The 18,510-nt window shown below is 46.0% G+C and overlaps 1 protein-coding gene across 6 annotated transcripts in view; it reads right to left on the bottom strand.

Moving 5' to 3' along the window:
* Positions 1 to 18,510, bottom strand: part of LOC143209405 (uncharacterized) — a 141,946-nt gene that overhangs the window by 62,256 nt on the left and 61,180 nt on the right. For 2 of the 6 annotated variants that reach the window (XM_076425003.1, XM_076424998.1), the window contains exon 1: positions 10,071 to 14,826. The exons of the other annotated variants lie outside the window; for them this stretch is intronic. Coding sequence is in view for 1 of the 2 variants with exons in the window: in XM_076424998.1 (XP_076281113.1) it covers positions 10,071 to 10,454 (384 nt within the window). In the remaining variant the exon portion in view is untranslated. Of the gene's footprint in view, positions 1 to 10,070; positions 14,827 to 18,510 lie in introns of those variants that run through there. 6 annotated transcript variants of the gene reach the window in all.

The following is an 18,510-nucleotide window of genomic DNA, read 5'->3' as shown; positions in this document are numbered from 1 at the left end:
ATCACAGCTGAAACACCTCATTGTATTTTCCTCGTCGGTTTCCCGAACGGGTCGCGTCTCGTAAATCGCGAAAAACGACCCCGCAAGCTAGCCAACGCTAACCAGCAATCATTTTCACTTTGAAGTTTCACAATTGATGCGATACGGCTACCGTTCTACCAAAAAATTCCTGTACTAGTATAACACATGAACGTTTCAACTAAAAGAAGATGATTAGTAAACTGCGGATCTTCATGCAAAATAGAAATGTTCAGCAGGGATTTTGGGTAGCAGGAGTTAAATACAAATTCATGCGCTAATAGTTTTTTTTACACCTGAAGACAACATAACACTATTTTTAGATTTTTCCATAAATGCATACAAATCCGCAGTCTAATGATTAAGTACTGGCATTCAGGAGCGCTGCAAACGATTAAGACCTAAGTCAGAGTACCATAATCAACAGTTTCAAGTTACAACTCGTACACGTATCAAACTTGCTTTTGCCATTAAAGAGAGTCGCACAACGGATCCAATCCTCTTTACCCCTCTACTAATATATTCATAAGAAAATGTCTCTCAGACCGGTGGTATCGGAAGAAATCACGAGGGAAGAACACGAAGAGGAACTAGAAGAAAAGATTCGACACACACGGTGGTGTCCGAAAGCATTCCCGTTGATCCATCATCTGTCGGAATCAATTCCCCTCAGATCGAAGATAGAGGATGGTCGCAAAGTTGCAGGAGAGTGTAATATTGTCGGAGGGCAGGGTGCACGTCGGATCGGTGAGAAAAATCTCGCGGGAAGAGTTAGCCGGGCAATATGGGGGTCGATGCGCTCTGCTGGGTTGCTCGTTGACAAATGGACGCGGCATGGCATGGTACGGCAGGATATGGTACGGTATGGCAAGACGAGGTGAGCCGAGGGAGGCGAACGAGTCCGTGAGCGACGCTCGCTCGGCTGGACAGGGTGACAGGGTGCAAGCTGACTCGTAACTTTTCGAGACAGTTACGCAAATTGCTCTCCCGACGACGTGCCTATGCCACCGGAGAGAGAGAGGGAGAGAGAGATGGACACAGAGAAAGCGAGAAAGAGAGAGACAGAGGATGTCCGAAGGCCGAGCACGGCGATTTATGGAAATCGGAGAATCCTACACGCGAGTGCACCCTCGCTTCGTCGACGCTCTCGTCGACGCCAGTTTTGACGGGACGCGATGACGAGCGGCCGTCACGTCGTGTCGCGACGCCAAATTGAATACACCGGTCGACGATCCCGGCTACAACGCATCCATTCACCAAACTATTCAGCTTTGGCTAAACGGAAGCCCGGCAGGTGCTGTGCGGCTCTGTGAGCCAATTTCTGTTGGGAGAAGCCCGACGAGGATCATGTCTATGTAGCATGGAACGCGACGAACTCCGGAAGCGGCGCTAAATGATTGCAATTTTCGGAGGAGTGCTGTTCATTCAGCCGATCTACTTCCCCGAGTCGGGATCCTGTTTTATCTCGAGTTCGTTTGCTGCTTGGCTTTTGTCGCCTTCCGTTCTATCTAATTAGATTTCATTGTTGCACGCGAACGAAGTTTCTCAGACGTTCAACCGGGGATTCTGGATGGAAAAAAGGCGAATAAGAGAATCGCATGAAATGAGAGGGTTGAGAGGGGGCAGGAGGATGCGACCGAATTAATTCGGTGAATTTTCGCTTAATGGGTGCGCGAGCCAGTTAAGAAAGTTGTCGCTGGCTAATTAGCAAAAGCGCGGGCGGTGAAGGGGGTAGGGCGGTTACGAGGACGCACAATTATGAGAAAAAGGTTGGAGGAAGCGGCTGATAAAAGGTGATACGAAAATTGCGTCGTCACGGTTCGGCTCGCGTGCGGCCATGGAAACAACGCGGTGGGAATACCGTTGCGCGGGCTTTTAGAACCATAACGGAATTCATTGTTTCCGGGCCGGCAGCCAACGAGCACGAAAACTGCCGAGGAAATTCCGTGGACTGGAAGACGCAACATGCTCGATCTAAAAACGATCCCAGAGACGCAGAACCGCCGTTTCTTTTATAATAATAAATGGCAAGCTCGATCGGTGTCGGCTACAAAAAAAAAAGAGGACATGGTCGTTAGCCGCGAATGCTGTGCGTAAAAGGACGCTCCAGTTGCGTCGCCACTTTGGAAACGTATCGCACTGCGTTAATTGGGGCCTGGATGCCATGAGTAATTAACACTCGGTCGCGCAAGCCGGGTTCATTTGGATTCTACGTTTTAGCGACTACTTACGTCTCGCTGTGCTCGTCTTCTGACGGGGCTCGCTTAGGTGCTGCTTGTTGTTGTATCCGCCTGCGTTCCGTAATGCGAATAATATCGTTGGGAAAGGGCGGACATGCTGGGAAAGTCCGGATACGGTTACAGACTGTTGTTGTTTTTATGATTCATCAAAGTCGCCTTTGCAGTATTGCGCAAATTAGACGACTTGGAAAATGGAGTCGCAAGAAGATTAAAGAAATAGAAGAGTGGGCGTGGCCTCTCCCGAATAGGCGTGGTCTACCTTGAGTAGGCGTAGTTTCTACTCCCAGAAACGGGTTCAACAAAGGAAATTCTGTTTCGCGCAAACGTTTTCAGATATAATATTCCATTAGCCAAGCATTCAGTCCAAACTCTCTGAACAATATTTCTCCGTTGCGAGTTGCTAACATGGACCACGCTAACCCGAAAACTCAAACGGCGAAAAAAGGGGAGCTTCCGTTCGCGTTCTGCGGTGCATTTCCATCAACTTCCGGGTGGTCGGAAACGAGAGCCGCACAATGGCGATATTCGGGCCGCGTTCGGAACACACCGGGAACAATGTCGGGGGAGGATCTTCTCGCGGAATTCAATGGAACTCAACAGGTTTTTATCCGCAACGGCTTGAACGCGGCTTATGAATTCACGGGCCGATAAATCCGCCGGTTATTGTTGCTGGTGCCGGGCCCCCGACTACCTCGACACGCGTATTCCCGTCTATTTACTCGGAGAGCAGATGCGTGCGCCAGCCTCTCGGTGCGTTCTTGTATGTACACGTTTCTGTGCCGGCTCCGCGGGTGTGTGCGTGCGCGAACACGGTTATCTGCGAGCGAGCGAGCAGGACAATAGGCAGATAAAGCCGCGACTAAAAGCAGCCCATCGCGGCCATCCATCCCCTACGGTGAAATGTTTGTTGGTCGCCGGGGCGTCGCGACGTTAAATTCGCGACTGAAATGCCTCGAATAAACCGCCGACGCCGCAACCACCGCCCTTCGCGACCGACTTTCCGCGAATCAAGACCGAGACTCTCCCCGGGGATCATCTACTGCCGTTCTTCACGATTTCTACAGACCCCCATGCAATAAACACAATGATTAACTCCTCGACACTCGCATCATTGTCACACGAATACGTTGGCTTGGAAACACCACCGCATCTCTTTTTTAAATTTTCACTTTTTTCAACTGAAGCGCACATTTTTTACGCGACAAGTTTGTATCAACGGTGTTACGAATGACCTCAATTTTAGCTTGATCGATTGGGAACACGCTTGAAAATTGATTTTTACCAATCGAGTAAATTTGTTTTATACGACGTGTGTCGTAATAAATGCAATCTTGTTATATCATATCTAGGGGTATCTAAACGGTATAAGTGTTTACAAAAATTGTATCCTACTAGAAAACATCGGGAGCTGTGTAGCTAGACCAGCTAGCTTAGAAATGCCGGGTCAGACTGGACCCAGGTCTTCATATCTACAGGTCAATATTATCTGCTACGTTCATTGTAATGTTCTCTAAGCATTCTCATGGCACAACGGGTGAACCGCCACAACTCGTAAATAATAAGTGTTTCGATAAGCGCTCGCAACATTGTGCCCGTGTGTTTCTGGGAAATTTCGGCGTGCATATGGCAGGTCGATTTCCACGGGTTCGCTCGATTGCATCTGTCCCTCGAACGGTATAGTTTTGCACGCGTCGAAACCAGTCCCTTCCTTCACCGCCCTCTCGAAGTCGTGGCAATCAAGCCGTGAAATATACGTCGCGCGGGGCTGAATCGCAGTTTCGGATCGGAAAGAGGTCGGGGAATCGGTGGAGCTTAGCTGGAAAGACTTGGTAATTACCCGGTTAATTATCTCGGTGGTAATTGCGCCCCATTGAAGTCGCGGCTTACCGGGAGAAGCGGGGGAAAGCGGCGGTTGCCTGGTTTTCATGGCGGAACCAGGACTTTTCGATCGTTTACAGAACGGGGGCTGGAAACAAGCGGTTCCCTGGAGATCGGGAATTCATTAAACGGTCGGGCCAATTGTCGGGCGGTTCCCGTCGGCGACGTTCAACTTTCCGGACGGCTTGGGACGGATGTTCCGAATAGTTCTCCGGCGACGAAAGACGGACCTCTCCTCCGAGGATCTTCCGAGGCGTTAGGAAATTCGCCGAGAGCCGGAAGAGCCTCTGTGTGTGTGTGTACGTAAGACAGAGGGAGAGACGGAGAGAGAGTTGGTCTCCTCGCGAATCGGGGCTTAATCCCTTTAAAGCGTCCAGGAGTTAAACCGGCTGGCCAGAAAGTCGAATCCACGAGGGAAACGAGTGCTCCGCCTCCGAAGATTCGATAAGGAGCCAGGTGAGGTGGCTTAACTCGCCGAGGATATTCAATTCCGGATACTCCATCGCGAGGATAATTGTTATCCTGTTTCCGGACGCGACAAGTAGTCGCCCGGGATCCTTATGCAAATTCCAGTAGCCCTAGATTGTCTTAGAAAATTTGGAATGCTGATTTTGCGAGCGTGTTGATTTGCCTTTCGGCGGTTCCATGTTGCAGGGAATTATTCGTTCGAATATACGAACAAATGTATGACCGCTACTATTGTCGATTTAGGTTCGTAGTCTGTGTAGTGCATAGCGGTTTCCAACCTTCTAGTATCATTTATCAAACTTTTAGAACCACAATTTTCTCAGGTGTTCCTATCACTTCGTACAAGTCTCGCAACATGGCAATTACTGAAACGACAGATCGGCGATACAACGAAACGAGAGATAAGAGCAAAAAGGGTTCAACAGAAGGAAAACAGTATCGGAAAGAAAATTAACCAGTGTTTTCTTAACCCCGTGCAAAATAATAGTCGAGTCGCTCTCGCGATGAACATTCTGCACAGAATCAACAGAACTAGTAAAGAAATAATAATATCAATGTTATTCGTTCGTTTTCGAATAAAATCCTATTCCCCTGTCATTAATATTTCACCATTAAAATCATTTAGGGCATACAATGATCACAAATTTTCTTTTCTACTAGGAAATTATCCGGAACAAATTCTACCGATTGTATCTGCGAGGAAAAGATCGAGTAAGGGGTTTACGATCTCGATTCTGTGTTTTGTGACTTTTCCGGGAGCGAGGAGATAGAAGACGTTAATCGAATAGAACCGTCGACGTTTAACAGTTTCGCGGCGGTTTGAATCAGCAGGGGTTGGTTTCTAAGAAATCCTTCTCGCTTCTCGTGGCTGGCCGGAGCACTTGTTGCCTCGAATCTCAATGCGCTTTCGGAGGCAGGATGAAACACGGAGCGGTGGCTGGTTTCTCGCTCAGATCGAAGCGTAATTGCTCGACGGGACCGCTCGAACCGGTTCCAGGAACGGAAAACCTTAAGCGATTTACTGGTTAGGGAAAAAGGGCGCGCGCGTTTAACGACGAGAGGCAGTTCGATTCCAGATTCGAGAACGATACCCCGGCGTCCCTATTCCCTCGTTCCATTAAACTTCCCCTATACAATATACCGAAGGGGTGGAACTTCGGAAACTTATTACGTGTTTTCGACGAGGTCGTAAGTCTCGCGGAACAGTAACCCCGGTGGAAAGTTCTCGCGCGAGCCAATCGAAAAACCGTCCGCGGATTACTCGCGCCCGTGGCAATCATCATCAGACTGCGGATCAAAATAAAAATTGCCTGCATCGATTGCAAGAAATAGAAACTAAATTGAATGATTATTTCTTCCCTTAATGATTTTAATAGAGGAAAAATCAGGTATCGACATCTTGAATTTTGAAAATTTTTCAACAATTTTCAGTTTCGTCTTCTCAATTTTTCTATAAATGTATAAAGATCCGCAGTCTGATCATGCTTTTAATGTTTAACCTGGCGAGGGCAACCTGGGTCGTTTATGTCCGCTGATAGGAAAGCAAAAGGCAATATTTCCAGTAAGGGTGTTAGGAATACGAAGGGCTGCAATGATGTTGTACTTCACGTGTAGTTTCTAGAATTTTTGTAGGAATTTCCACAATTTTTCGAGGGCCATAGAGAATGTATAAAGCACAAAGGGTGTGCCTACCACAATTTCGAAGCCTTGAAAGTAGTTGGGAATTCTAAGATGTTTAAGTATGTCAAAAGTCCTTAGAAATACACAATGGGGCACACAACCAAGGAAGGTTGTTAGGAATGCGAAGGGCGAACAATTTAACGATACTCAGATCCTTAGGAATATAAAGGGCCATATTCAAAGGGTAAAAAATCGGAATGCATAAAGACCACTGCAACTTCTAAGGAACATAGAAAATGCTCAAAGGGCGCGCAATATCAAATGTCTCGAGAATTTAAGAAACGTCGTATTCCAGGAGAAATCTTGGGAATGCAAAGGGCCAAGATTGCAATGGAGCATACTAACGAGTTTATAATAAAACAGTAGTTTCCCCCTACATACATACTTGAAATGGAGGAATCCAGACAATACATTGCATACGCAACGTAATAAGAGTTCAGGGCATATACTATTAAAAGGCCACACGTTTCATGCAGAATTTTCGCGATTTCGAAGAAAAGTGGAAAATCTGGGTACTCGCCCCGGGGGAAAAAGGTGGGTAATGGACGTCTTAAGAGATTGAAGGCTCGCAGAAAGCGAGCATATCCGGGGTCCTGGGAATTTTTCGAGTGCTCTAAATGCTCCTGGGGAATATGAAGTAATTACTAAATGGCTGTCTGTTCGCCACGCAACAGCGAAGATTCTAATCAACGAGACGCGGCGAAGATGGGAACCGTTCCGAGTTATCCAGAGAGAAAAGGCTGCGGAAAAGCCGCCGGTAAACGCGTCGGGGACGCTTTCTAGAGCGGCCTCGCGTTTCTATGTTTGGCTAGAGCCGCGAACAATGCTTGGAGAGATCGTCTGGACAGCTCGCGATCTCTAAACCATTGGGGTCAATCGTGAGTACGGCGCATATATCGCAAGTATACCAACCCTTTAAAATTTGCATAACGTTCATAGTTAGTACATTAATGGACACATTTCAATAGTAATTAATATACCAAGCCTGATTTTCTGTTACGTAGAAGTACACAGTTGATCAACCTTCTAAATTATAAAAGTATTGAAATATGAAAATGGAACAATTGATTGGGTGAAATGTAAAACGTTGTTTTGAATGTAACACACTCATCAAGGGATGAAATCAATTTTTATTTTCTTCCTGCTTCCCACAGTCAATGCAGATACGCAGTCTAATGATATGGCTCTGCATCCAGCTTTGATGGACGGTGGTTTGGGTAACTTTCGGTGGCTGGTGTGTTGGACTTTTGGTTGGAAGCCGGCCGTGTAAGGGGGCCCATAAAACGCGATCGTATCTGTCAAGAGAGCCGGGAAAGATTAGGAAAATTCCTCGGGAATATCGTGTACGTAGGTGCGGAGAAGAACGTGGGAATCGGGTACGATTCCACGCCGTTACACGTCGGAATCTAAATAACGGCCGGACGCCTCACGACGTCGCCACCCCGGTCACCCTCCTAACCTTGATTCCCCGAAGACTGTACGTTCCTATTCGAGGCTCGTAGCTCATCTATTAAAGGTCTCCACCCGGCCGCGCTATCGCGGGGCGGCCTTTATTATCGCGCGAGCTAAAAGGCTTTCCTGATCGATCCCGAAACGCCTGGGAATCGTAAAAACCTTGGAATTAAATGTCAGCCGCCGACGGAACGGGCCGCGGCGAATTTAGTCGCGGAATCTCGGTCGCCCCCGTTGCTAACCCCGTTCTTTGTCTGGTCCGTCATCCGAGCGCGAGAACTACCCCCTCAGCGTCATAACGCGATTATATGGGAATTTTTCGAGGACTTGCCGAGAGAGAAGGAGAGAGAGAGAGAGAGAAAGAGAGCGCCAAATAGAAATTATTCGGATGTTCTTCATTTTCGTCGAGAAATGTCAAAGGTGAGAAAAACCAGCCCACTTTGAAAGGGATTTGGAGATCATTGGCTTGGTCGCTGCATTTTTCGACTATTGTTCTTTATCTCCGGTCATAAAGGGTAAAGAATACTACTCGAGAAATTGTGCGAATATTTTTTAAAAGCAGAACACGGCAGTCTATCGTTGTTATTAATGCTTTTTATTATTGGGAATGAGAAGAAATACTACTCCTATCAGAAAATGAATAATAAAACTTGTTGAAGAACCGTCTCAACTACAACTAAATAGGATTGTGGATGAATGAAATATTAACTGAACGATAAATGTAAAATTGCGAACGCAACGGGACGATGTATTATTTGCAATAATTCTCAGCGCTTTGTACGCAACAATGGACGGTGAAAATAGTAGATTACTGGTCGGCACTCCGTCCGCGAATAATAGAACTCGTTTTTACATTAATATTTCACTTGTACCGGGACAACCGTTTCGTTTCATTCGCGCTACGATCGAAACGGTCTTGTTTCCGAGTCCAATACCCGAATAATTTTCCGAATAGTTTTTCTCCGAGGGGGTAGAGGGCATCGATGGCTCGCCGGAACAAAAAACAGAAGGAGAAAGATCTCTCGCGGTGGCGAATGGCCATGACCGTACCGGGCGAGCCGGGCCGGGCCGCGCGTAATTGTTTACCGTAAACCCACCCCTCGCGGAGGCTTTCCCGGCGCTTTTCACGTCGTCCAATTACATCGTGACGCTCTCTCTCTCCCGTCTCTATAATTCGAGGCTCTCGCGAACCGCTCGCGAGACCACCGCCGAGTAACAAGTGTTTGCGAGCAGCCGAGTGACTGTCTAAACACGAAAGGGGTGGTTTCCGTTGGAAAGTTTCGGGGAAACTGACGCGGCGCCTCCAGGGTAATGATTGCGAGAACACATACGATGACCCCAGCCGAAAGTTCGCGAAACAACGCAGAAACGACTCGAAAAAGCAAACTCCACAACGTCCGCGCGCGTTAACGCTTTGCGCGTCGAAGCGAGGGCCCCGCGTGCATCAGCAGATCGGCGAGTTCTTCAATTTTTAGTTTGTGCTTCTACTTATCCAGTTCCTATAAATTTTTCAGAATTACTGAATTTTTATTCGGGCTGTTCTTTCACCTTTATATTAAATGAGACGGTTTTACTTGGTCGAATGCAGCGAATATTGCGGCAAAAATCATTTTGTTATTTTTATCATTGTTTTATCGTATACTTGATGTAAAAATGTTTAGCGCAAATTGAAGTACTTCTGTACGATAGTCTCTCCTACGATTACGATCTACATATATGTATTGTGAAAATACTGTCTGTGGTTGTAAAGAAGTATGCTATTGGTCGAAGAGGGACAATGTCAAAGAATGAAATTGTGAACAGGTAAAATCTGATTTTGTCGTCCCCACGTCTTTTGTTCAGCCATGGACAGTGCCTACCTGAAATATCAAGGCTTCGAAATTGCGATGATAATTCAACTGTCTGCACAGGAGTAAATAAAACGACGCGAGGATAAAACAAGCTGTCTATTCGAAGACGGATTGTCGTGTAAATTGGCACATTGGGTATGGCAGGTGGTGTAACGTGCAGTAGATTCGTGTCAATCAATCGGTGGACTCTCGGGCGGTAATAAAAACGTCAATAATGTGACGAGATCAAAACTGAATTTAGAAAACATCGAGAAACAACTTCAAGTTCGAGTTCTATCCTTATCTATAAGCTCGAGCTGTCAACGCGATCTTCAAGATATACCCTTGACTACTATAAACTCGACGTAATTAATATAAATTAGACTCGGTCGTAGAAACTAGCGCGTTTTCAAGAGCCTCGTCCCTCAGACTCGACATAAAAGATTCCCAAGTGGAATCGTGTGGGGTGAAGATTGTGATTGGGGGCTAATTAGGGCAGTCTTACTGTGAACCATTGCAGAGCGCAGTTGCCTCGGATCCCGTGGATCGCCTCGCGGATGATCATCGGAGCCGGCGGAACAGCTGTCGCACGAGGAAGTTCGTGCGAGTAGAAGAGATCGCGACGACGGAGAAACGAGAGAGCGAGAGATAAGAGAGACCGAGCGACGAAGAGATAGATCCCCTGGCAGACGGTGCCGCGCTCGTCGACGAACTGGTGCGTGGGTTCTTGAAGCGGCGCGGCGCGCTCTCCGGCTCGGCCGTGATCGGATTCGCTCGCGTCCGCTCGACCCCGCTCGAGAACAGAGCCGAGCCGAGCCGAGCCGAGGTCGAGAGCTCCGTGCTCGACAAGTACCGGGCCGCGACTACTTTCCACGGGGATGCGTCCCATGTCCTGCGTCGACCCCGAGCCGAATTAAGTAGATTACGATCGCCATTCGGGTCTGCTCGGCCACCCACGAGATCCATATTATGATCGATACTCTAGGACCCAACCCTCGATCCTTTGTACCGGCACGATCCCCGCGTAATTCGGTTTACGCGACGATTCACGCGACCACCGGGCTCCCATCACCGCGACAGCATGATCGACAATGAGAATCCGGGATGGCACTATACTGTGCGTCATTCGTGAAAGTCTTCGACCACCTCCCCCTTGCGTGGTCCGGTCTTTGTTTAACAATTTATCGGCGGTGATACTGCGTGAGAAATTGCTTGAAAGTTCTCTTTTTAACCCTTAATCATTTTATATCCATAAAACGAAGGAAATCGCATACAATGGAAGCATTCTACGTCGTATGAAATGTCTAGTTTCGTCATTGTTAATTTAATATTCGTTTAGCTGTTTTTGTTGTTCCATAAAAGGCATTCAATTTTCAGAAGCCGCATACTCTCCAGAGCTACTTCCCCGAGTCTCCCATCCGACAGCCGCGTTAAACGCGCGTCCCGTAAAAATCTATGAACCCTGATGATCATTAAAGAGAGAGCCCGCTACACTTTTTACGAGCCCGAAATGATTGAAGTTTTTTTAACGAGCGAACTGTTTCGTGGCGATCGGAAAGAGTGAAAATCCGTCGAGGCTCGACTCGGGATATTTACCGGAATCAGGAATAACTTTTTCATTGAAGTTTTCTAGATCGAAGTACAGCATTTGTGCACGCATACCGAGCGCGCTAAATGCGATGACCTATAAAATGCAAGGACGCGGAAATAGTAATGCCTAGGCATAATTTACGAAGATTGGAATTGAAGTTTGTTCCTCGTGTCGATGATAATAACGTTCCGACATCGTGCGGAATGTTAAATGCCATCGAATTTTAACAAAAACCAGAGTACTATAACCGTGGTACAGCATGAATGTTATCCTTATGAATACTGGTTCGGAGTGATGCATTAATTCGCAGTTCTTGCTTCCTGTTGGCTTGTTAGCGATATTAAGTCAGCAGTGATGGTTGCATTTGAATCAGTCGACTCCGATACGCTTCTTTATACGATCGAAATGATGAAGAGAAAGAAAGAGAGAGAGAGAGAAAACTAATAGGAACAAGAAAGAAGACGAAGAACGGAGGAAATATATGCGGCAGCCTAATAATATCCTGGATGAATAATTCCGAAAGCTTTCCTGTTCGACTCGCGGCATTCCAGGAAGAATATCCTTGCCCGTTTCTTACAGGTTGCCGGGGATTAACGAGGCTTTACGAGATTTTTATGCCCCCGCCGGCGTTTTCTTGCGGCTAATCGGAGGAAGCGTTGCCCGACTGGTTCGCTCGATTATCAGGGACCGAGCGAAAGTTTCTTCCCCTCGTAAAATACCGACGACGCCCGGTAAAAACACCGCCTAAGAAAGTGATCGCGATAGCACGGAGAAAAACGTTCGGCTCTATTTCGTTAACTAGCCCTTTATTACTTAAGGAAAGACGTAGAATTTAAAGGAAATCGCCTTGACACAATCTACGAGCTCGCTAGACTGTCCCACAATTCTAAGACGACACCAGCAAAAATATTGTATATTACACAATAAAAATGTATGAGGTTGTAGCATATGAAGAATGTCTAACAAAAATGAGTGGGTGTAATTTGAAACAGTATAACGATTGGTTCTTACGTCTTGCAATTAATGCGAACAATTTTTATTTTGCATAATGACCCGCAGTCTGTTAATCAGCCATCGTATATAAGTCACTTAGACTCGTAGCTTGAGCAACAAGGATTAGGATGAAAGATTTTGGGCTAATTTCGTGATTGATCTGCATGGAAGACAGGAGACGGGTATCTAATGTGTCTACCTTAGACGTTAAATGAAGTTGGAGCAGCCTCTGGGGAAAACCGCGCCGAAAGAGACAGAATTTGGCGATTAATCCGCGCACGCCACGGTTAATTAGACTTAGCCTTCGTTGGCTCGGCGTGGTGTAATCCTGTGTGTCGTCTGATACGCTTCTACGGAAGTTCCGTCGCCTTAACGCGGAAAGACGACCTTGTGTCCGCCTTGACACCGATGCCAACGGAAGCGCCGCCATGCTAATAAGCGCGTCAGGTTCGTCGTTTGTCGACCATGCGTCAGAGGACCGTGTCCTGATAGATCTCTGATAATCAGATGCGAACTCCCCTCCCACTGTTCGAACTTCAATCGCGCCGGCTAGATGCATTGTCCTGCATAATCATCTAACGATGCATCCGACCGTTGTACTCGCTCACGCGTCTCGAATAGTCTCGGTGCGTGCCGACTAACGCTGCTTCGTCAACTATTATTAATATTAGATACTGTTTGTACACAATTATTGACTCGACACAATTGTTAAGTCTCTAGGAGATCTTTCCGTGAAAAAAAGAATATTCTGAGATTTGTTTGTCATTGAAATTGTAAAGATGCACATCCATGAGGTTCAACAAGGTTATCTCTGAAACACAAATAGAAGTGCATATCAGAAAAATTGAAGAATATTCTTATTGTGCATAAAGATCCCCCGAGTCCAACGATCAACATAGATGCGGCAACGGTGAACTCGATACGAGGAGCACGAAAACTGAAAGTACGTCGCAGAAGAAAGGTAGGGAAGAAACGTACGCAAAGCGTACGCGTATCTCATTTTCGATCCCCGTTTCAGCCGGGCCAGCTGTTCGACGAACTACCGCGATCGTCAGTGGGATCTTGCCCGGTTAATTTCGTATACGAAAATTGGCCACCGCCCTTAATCTGGTTCAGGAAACGACGACGTTCGAGGGAAGTGGTTCGCGAGGGAGCTGGCCATCCACCGTGACAAAGGGGCCAGCAGAAACTCTTCCATCTTCGAGGCTTCGAAACGATACAACATGTCGTGAACCCGGCAACAGTTAATTTAATCGGCGATGAACGCACAGTGGCAAGCTCGTGGGAGAAGAGGCTGACGCCTGGTTCGTTAACTGCGCGAGAGACCGTTCTTCGTATTGTCGCGTTCGGTCGATTACAAAACTCCCCCGCACCAACACATGATAGTCTCTGTGTCTAGAACTCTGTCATGGAGTTTCAACGAGGCCTTCGAGGCTGACGCTCGCGTTAGGCCTCTCCAATTACGGGGCTTCCGGTTTTAACGCAACCGACATCCCCCTCGGACCTAACCCGAACTCGCAGCATTGTACCTGAACAGCAAGACGCGTGTCCTTCCAATCTGGAGACACGTACGAGCTGTTTTAATTTGCCAGGTACCCAATCCTTTTGCAAACTAGCGGAACTTGCTGTGCGTTCCTAATTCTTCCACGTACACCGATCCTCCAAATTAATTTGTTCTAACATGACCAGGAAGCATTTGTTTCAATCTAGCTCGTAGCTAAAAGAACGCTTTTCCCATATATGTAAAAGAACTTTTACTTATCACAGATATGTACCCATAATTATGAAAGTCGTCCAAGTTATCACATTATTTTAAACTAAATTAATTCCATGTAATTTTTACGATATTGTGAAAAACAAACTGTTAGATAGTGCTCGTTATTTCAACATTACATGGAATTCACTTTGTGTTAATATTCTTTACCTTCAAATATCTCGAAACAAGAAACGTATGACTTAGACCAGTTTCATAATTATGGGCACATACATATATGCGATGCTGTCTTAAAATGGATAGAGTATCAATCTTCTCCGTGTAAACTTCGTCAATCATTATCTCGCAGACCATTCGACTCCATAATTGATTAAATAAATCAACGTCTTCTACGATTCTATTCAGTCGTGAAGCAAGCTTCCGATTCGTAATTGTATTTCACCGCGCTATCGCCGCTAATAGATAATTAACCCCTGGCCTTATGATATCGAAGCGCATACATGGTAACGATATCGAGCTGAATTGAATTAGCTGCGCGTTCTTTTCGCTTCGTTTTTAACGCAGTATCATTTTCCTGTTGTTAAGTCAAACCCATTTTCTGTGACCTTGCACGCCGATTTTTCCATTGTCAAGCAAAACCTGTATTCTTTCTCGTAAACGTATAGCCTCGCAGCTTTACAACGACAAGGGTCTAGTCTAGGAAGATAAGCATGGTCCAATCCTTATATGTAGGGTTAGCGACTTATAATTTTAGGGGGCTATCTTTCAACCTAAAACCATTGTTTTCCACACAATATCAATAAAAATTGTGGGTGTGGCCGCTGAACAATGCTTATATTATGTCGATAATCCGGCAGATTACACTCGATCACATCCAGAAGATAATACAGTTCAAGGAATTGATAAAATAAATTAATTATAATCCACAGAGATGTTCCGCAACGCGTCGAAGAATTGCGCCCATGTTTCATCCGAGCCCCTTTCCATGCCGACGCACCATATTAACAGAACTCGTTTATCGAAACGCACGCAAAGCTCGATAATCGACGGAATATTCGGAGAGCAGCTTATTGCCGACCATTTATCGTCGACTGCTTCCCGAAAATCGATTCAAAAGCCGAAAAGTAATAATTTGTTCACCGTCCGGATTGCGCACGCACACATCAGGATAATGAAAACTCCCGGAATCACGTAAAGAGCGCACTGCCGGGGGCTGCGATGGAGAGAGAACCAGAGAGAAAGAGAAAGAGGACTGGCAAACGAATTTCACAGCGAAACGAGCACAATTTTCAGTGCTGATAACGTTCCGGCGACGAACGCGAAACAGGATTTTTAAAACTGTCTGATGAACTCGCATGGTCCATGGAACTCTCTATCTCTCCCTCTCTCTTTCTCTTCGAATTGCACGCTGTTGGTCAATTTGTTTATTCGATTACCGAACGGTACACGCAAGAATCAATTTCCCCGCGAAACTCGGGCAACGCTGTTTCCAGCTGGAGAATTTACGCGAATTTTCTTTCGCCTGACCCAGTTCCGACGGCGGATAAGCACGGGCTACGCTCTGGCCGGCTTGTCCAGATAATGAATCGCGCGCAAATGTCAACCCGGCTGACATTGCAGCTCACCGTCAACGTAGCAAGCTATTTGCATAGGTGTTCCCCGTGCGTGGACCGCCGAGAATCCTGGTATCGCGAGCGATATCTCGGAATTCCAAAAGAAGATAAATGGATGGCTCTGGAAATACGTACCTCCGACTATTTATTTAGTTTGTTAGTCCATCCTGGCATTATTCGAGCATTTCCATAAAAATTTGCACAGGAACATTATACAGGGTGTCTCAGCTGAAGGACGCCACCCAAATATCTCCTTTATTTTTAATGACACAAAAAATTTTTATGGCATAATTTAAATGGTATCGAAGGAGGAATATCGTAGAAGGACAATTTCTTTTGTCCGGTTCTTTTTTCATAGTTTTTTCAAGGTCATCGTTATTTTTTTATCGGGAAATCTTTTCTTTTTACACCATCTTATAGTGGCTGAAAAAATACATTTGAATATGCTAAAGTCATTAACAAGATGGCATAAACAAAAAATAAGTTTTCCCGATAAAAAATGACGATGACCTTGAAAAAACTATGAAAAAATAACCAGACAAAAGATTGTTCTTTTATGATATTCCTTCTTCGATACCATTTAAAATATGCCAAAAATATTCTTTTTGTGCCATCAAAAATAAAGGAGATATTTAGCTGGCCTCCTGCTGAAACACCTTGTAAAGAACACGATCTGCGGATTTTATGCATGCAGGTTCATATTCGATAATTCAAAACAAACCAACAACAGTGTGAATAAAGATAATTTGTACTTTACACAAAGATCCGCAGTTTAATTGCAGTTCTCGGTAGAACGGGCTGCGATCCAGATCTAGCGGAGGCTTGAATCGAAGGTGCACGCTTATTCTTCCCTCCTCGACGCGTGTACGCGTGTGCATGCGTGCTCGACCAGTCCCGATTGACGTGGGAAGATGGAAGCGCGTAATTGCGCGAGCCCGAACGATTCGGGTTTCTTTCCCGCGGCGAATTCCGCCGGTCGGAAACGCGATCGTTTCGTTTCGTTTCGTTTCGTTTCGAAAGCGAGACGGCCAGGGCCGAGCCGTCGATTCGGTGGTCCGTGAACGCGATACAGGGGCGTGCAAGTTCTTGCCAGCAAATTAGGTTGTGCTTCGAAGTTCTCGCGAGCCGATTAACGAAACTTCCCGCCAGCGAGTAGTAGCGTTCGTGTTCCGTTTTCGCGTGGAAACTCGTCGGAAAAACTGCAAATTTAATTACGCTTGAAATGGGACCTCGCGCGGCAGCTTTTCCATCGGCGTCTGTTGCCCGTCACGGGAAAATCTCGATTTCCCACGGTTCAAACCGTGACACATCACGTGAATCGTCGTCTCCTCCTATTCGATCCGCGGTCATTAATAGATTGCATGCAGTTAGAGGAAATTAGCGTGCTGGAGACGACGCTAACCACAGCTGCCGTTCAGATAGAATTTTTATTCTATCCTGCCCTATCCTGCCGGATAGGGGAAACGGATTCCTGTTCCGTTTACAGTTCTCGTTTTTACAGATCGCCAGGAAATTGATACGGACGTATTAAGCAATTAGAGCTAGCGTATCAAATATAGTCGTGACTCGGAATTTATCCAATAACGTTGGAAAAGAGAGCTAGAAATACACGAATTACACATTCATTCGCTGGAACGTAGATAATCCTGTCTAAGGTATAAGTATACGCCACCGTATACCTATCAGCAGACCGTGGATTTTTACGTTATCCAAATTTATTACTCAGAAGAAATAAGGTTACAATAGAACATTCAACATACTTAGCATAACTTTTTAACCAACTACCATATCCAGCTGTTAAAGGATGCGTTACAATATATCTAAAGTGAAATTGCAGCATTCGCAACGTTTTGCCCATTTGCTCGAAGACGAAAATCATTATGTGTACAATGTACACCGTAGATACGCGCGAATGTGTTAATTCGCAGAAACGCAGCCTCGAGGCTAGTCGCCGATACCCATAAACGCAATGATCGCGGGAATTCATTTCCAGGATCATTTCGCCGGGTAATCCAATAGCAACGATACAGCAGGTTGTCCTCGCGTCGGAACGAGAGCATTACCGGCGTCGAAACAAACTCGAAATATCGCCGGCCGGTTTAATGCGGTCCGTGCGGTTCGCTTATTAACCAGACCGCCGTTACTTTCGACAGAAATGGCTTCTTACGTAACGTTGCTAAGTAAACGAGCACTTGGTTGCCGACTCGGCCGAGTGCTTCTAAAATCGCGGAACACGAAACGCGAGCAAGAGGTAGAATCCCGATGAAAACCGACGGGAAAGGAAAACAAAGGAAAACAAACTACGAACCGGTTGACGCGTCTCCATCCTTACACGATAATCATTCTCGACAGGATCTGGCTCATCTAGCCGCACACTTCCATTAACCCATTTGCATCGTAAGGAAGAAACGTAATTATTCTCATTACCCATTTTTTTCTTTTCTGTTGTATTTAACATGCTACTGACGAGATATACAGTCCCAGAGATTAGATGAATTTCGTTTTACATCACCGGTTACTCGAGCAGATAGTTTATAAATAGAGAACTTTTTGAAGAAAACCTTTATTTTTCGAATGCAGGTATAATACCACACGGGGTGTTCCAAAAATGTTAAAGTACCTTTTTTCTTTGCGTACATTTTATCCGCGGCCTTGTTAAAGGAGTTGGTAACGAAAAACACAGACCAATCAGAGCGCGGCTACGGCAGAGTATGACGTTAGGGTTGGCCGAGCCGGAATCTCCGTTCGCAGTAGCCGCGCTCTGATTCGTCCGTGTTTATCGTTAATAACTCTTGAATTTGTTCGCGCAGAAAAAGGAAATAGTTACTTCGAATCACATAGTAATTCCGAGCGGTATGGAAGTTACGACAGTCTAAATACTACCACGAATTAAAGATCGAGAGGGCAGATAGTATGGAATAAACGAAAATGGAAGGGAAGAAAGAATATAAAGTTGAGGTGTTCAGCTGGTAACGAGCTTACGCTCGCACGCGACAGCGCAATGGAATGTAGAGTTCAGGTTGGTAGATTCATT

This window comes from Lasioglossum baleicum, chromosome 6 (assembly GCF_051020765.1).
Source record: "Lasioglossum baleicum chromosome 6, iyLasBale1, whole genome shotgun sequence".
NCBI classification, from domain to species: domain Eukaryota; kingdom Metazoa; phylum Arthropoda; class Insecta; order Hymenoptera; family Halictidae; genus Lasioglossum; species Lasioglossum baleicum.
This window is presented reverse-complemented; position numbering and strand designations above follow the sequence as displayed.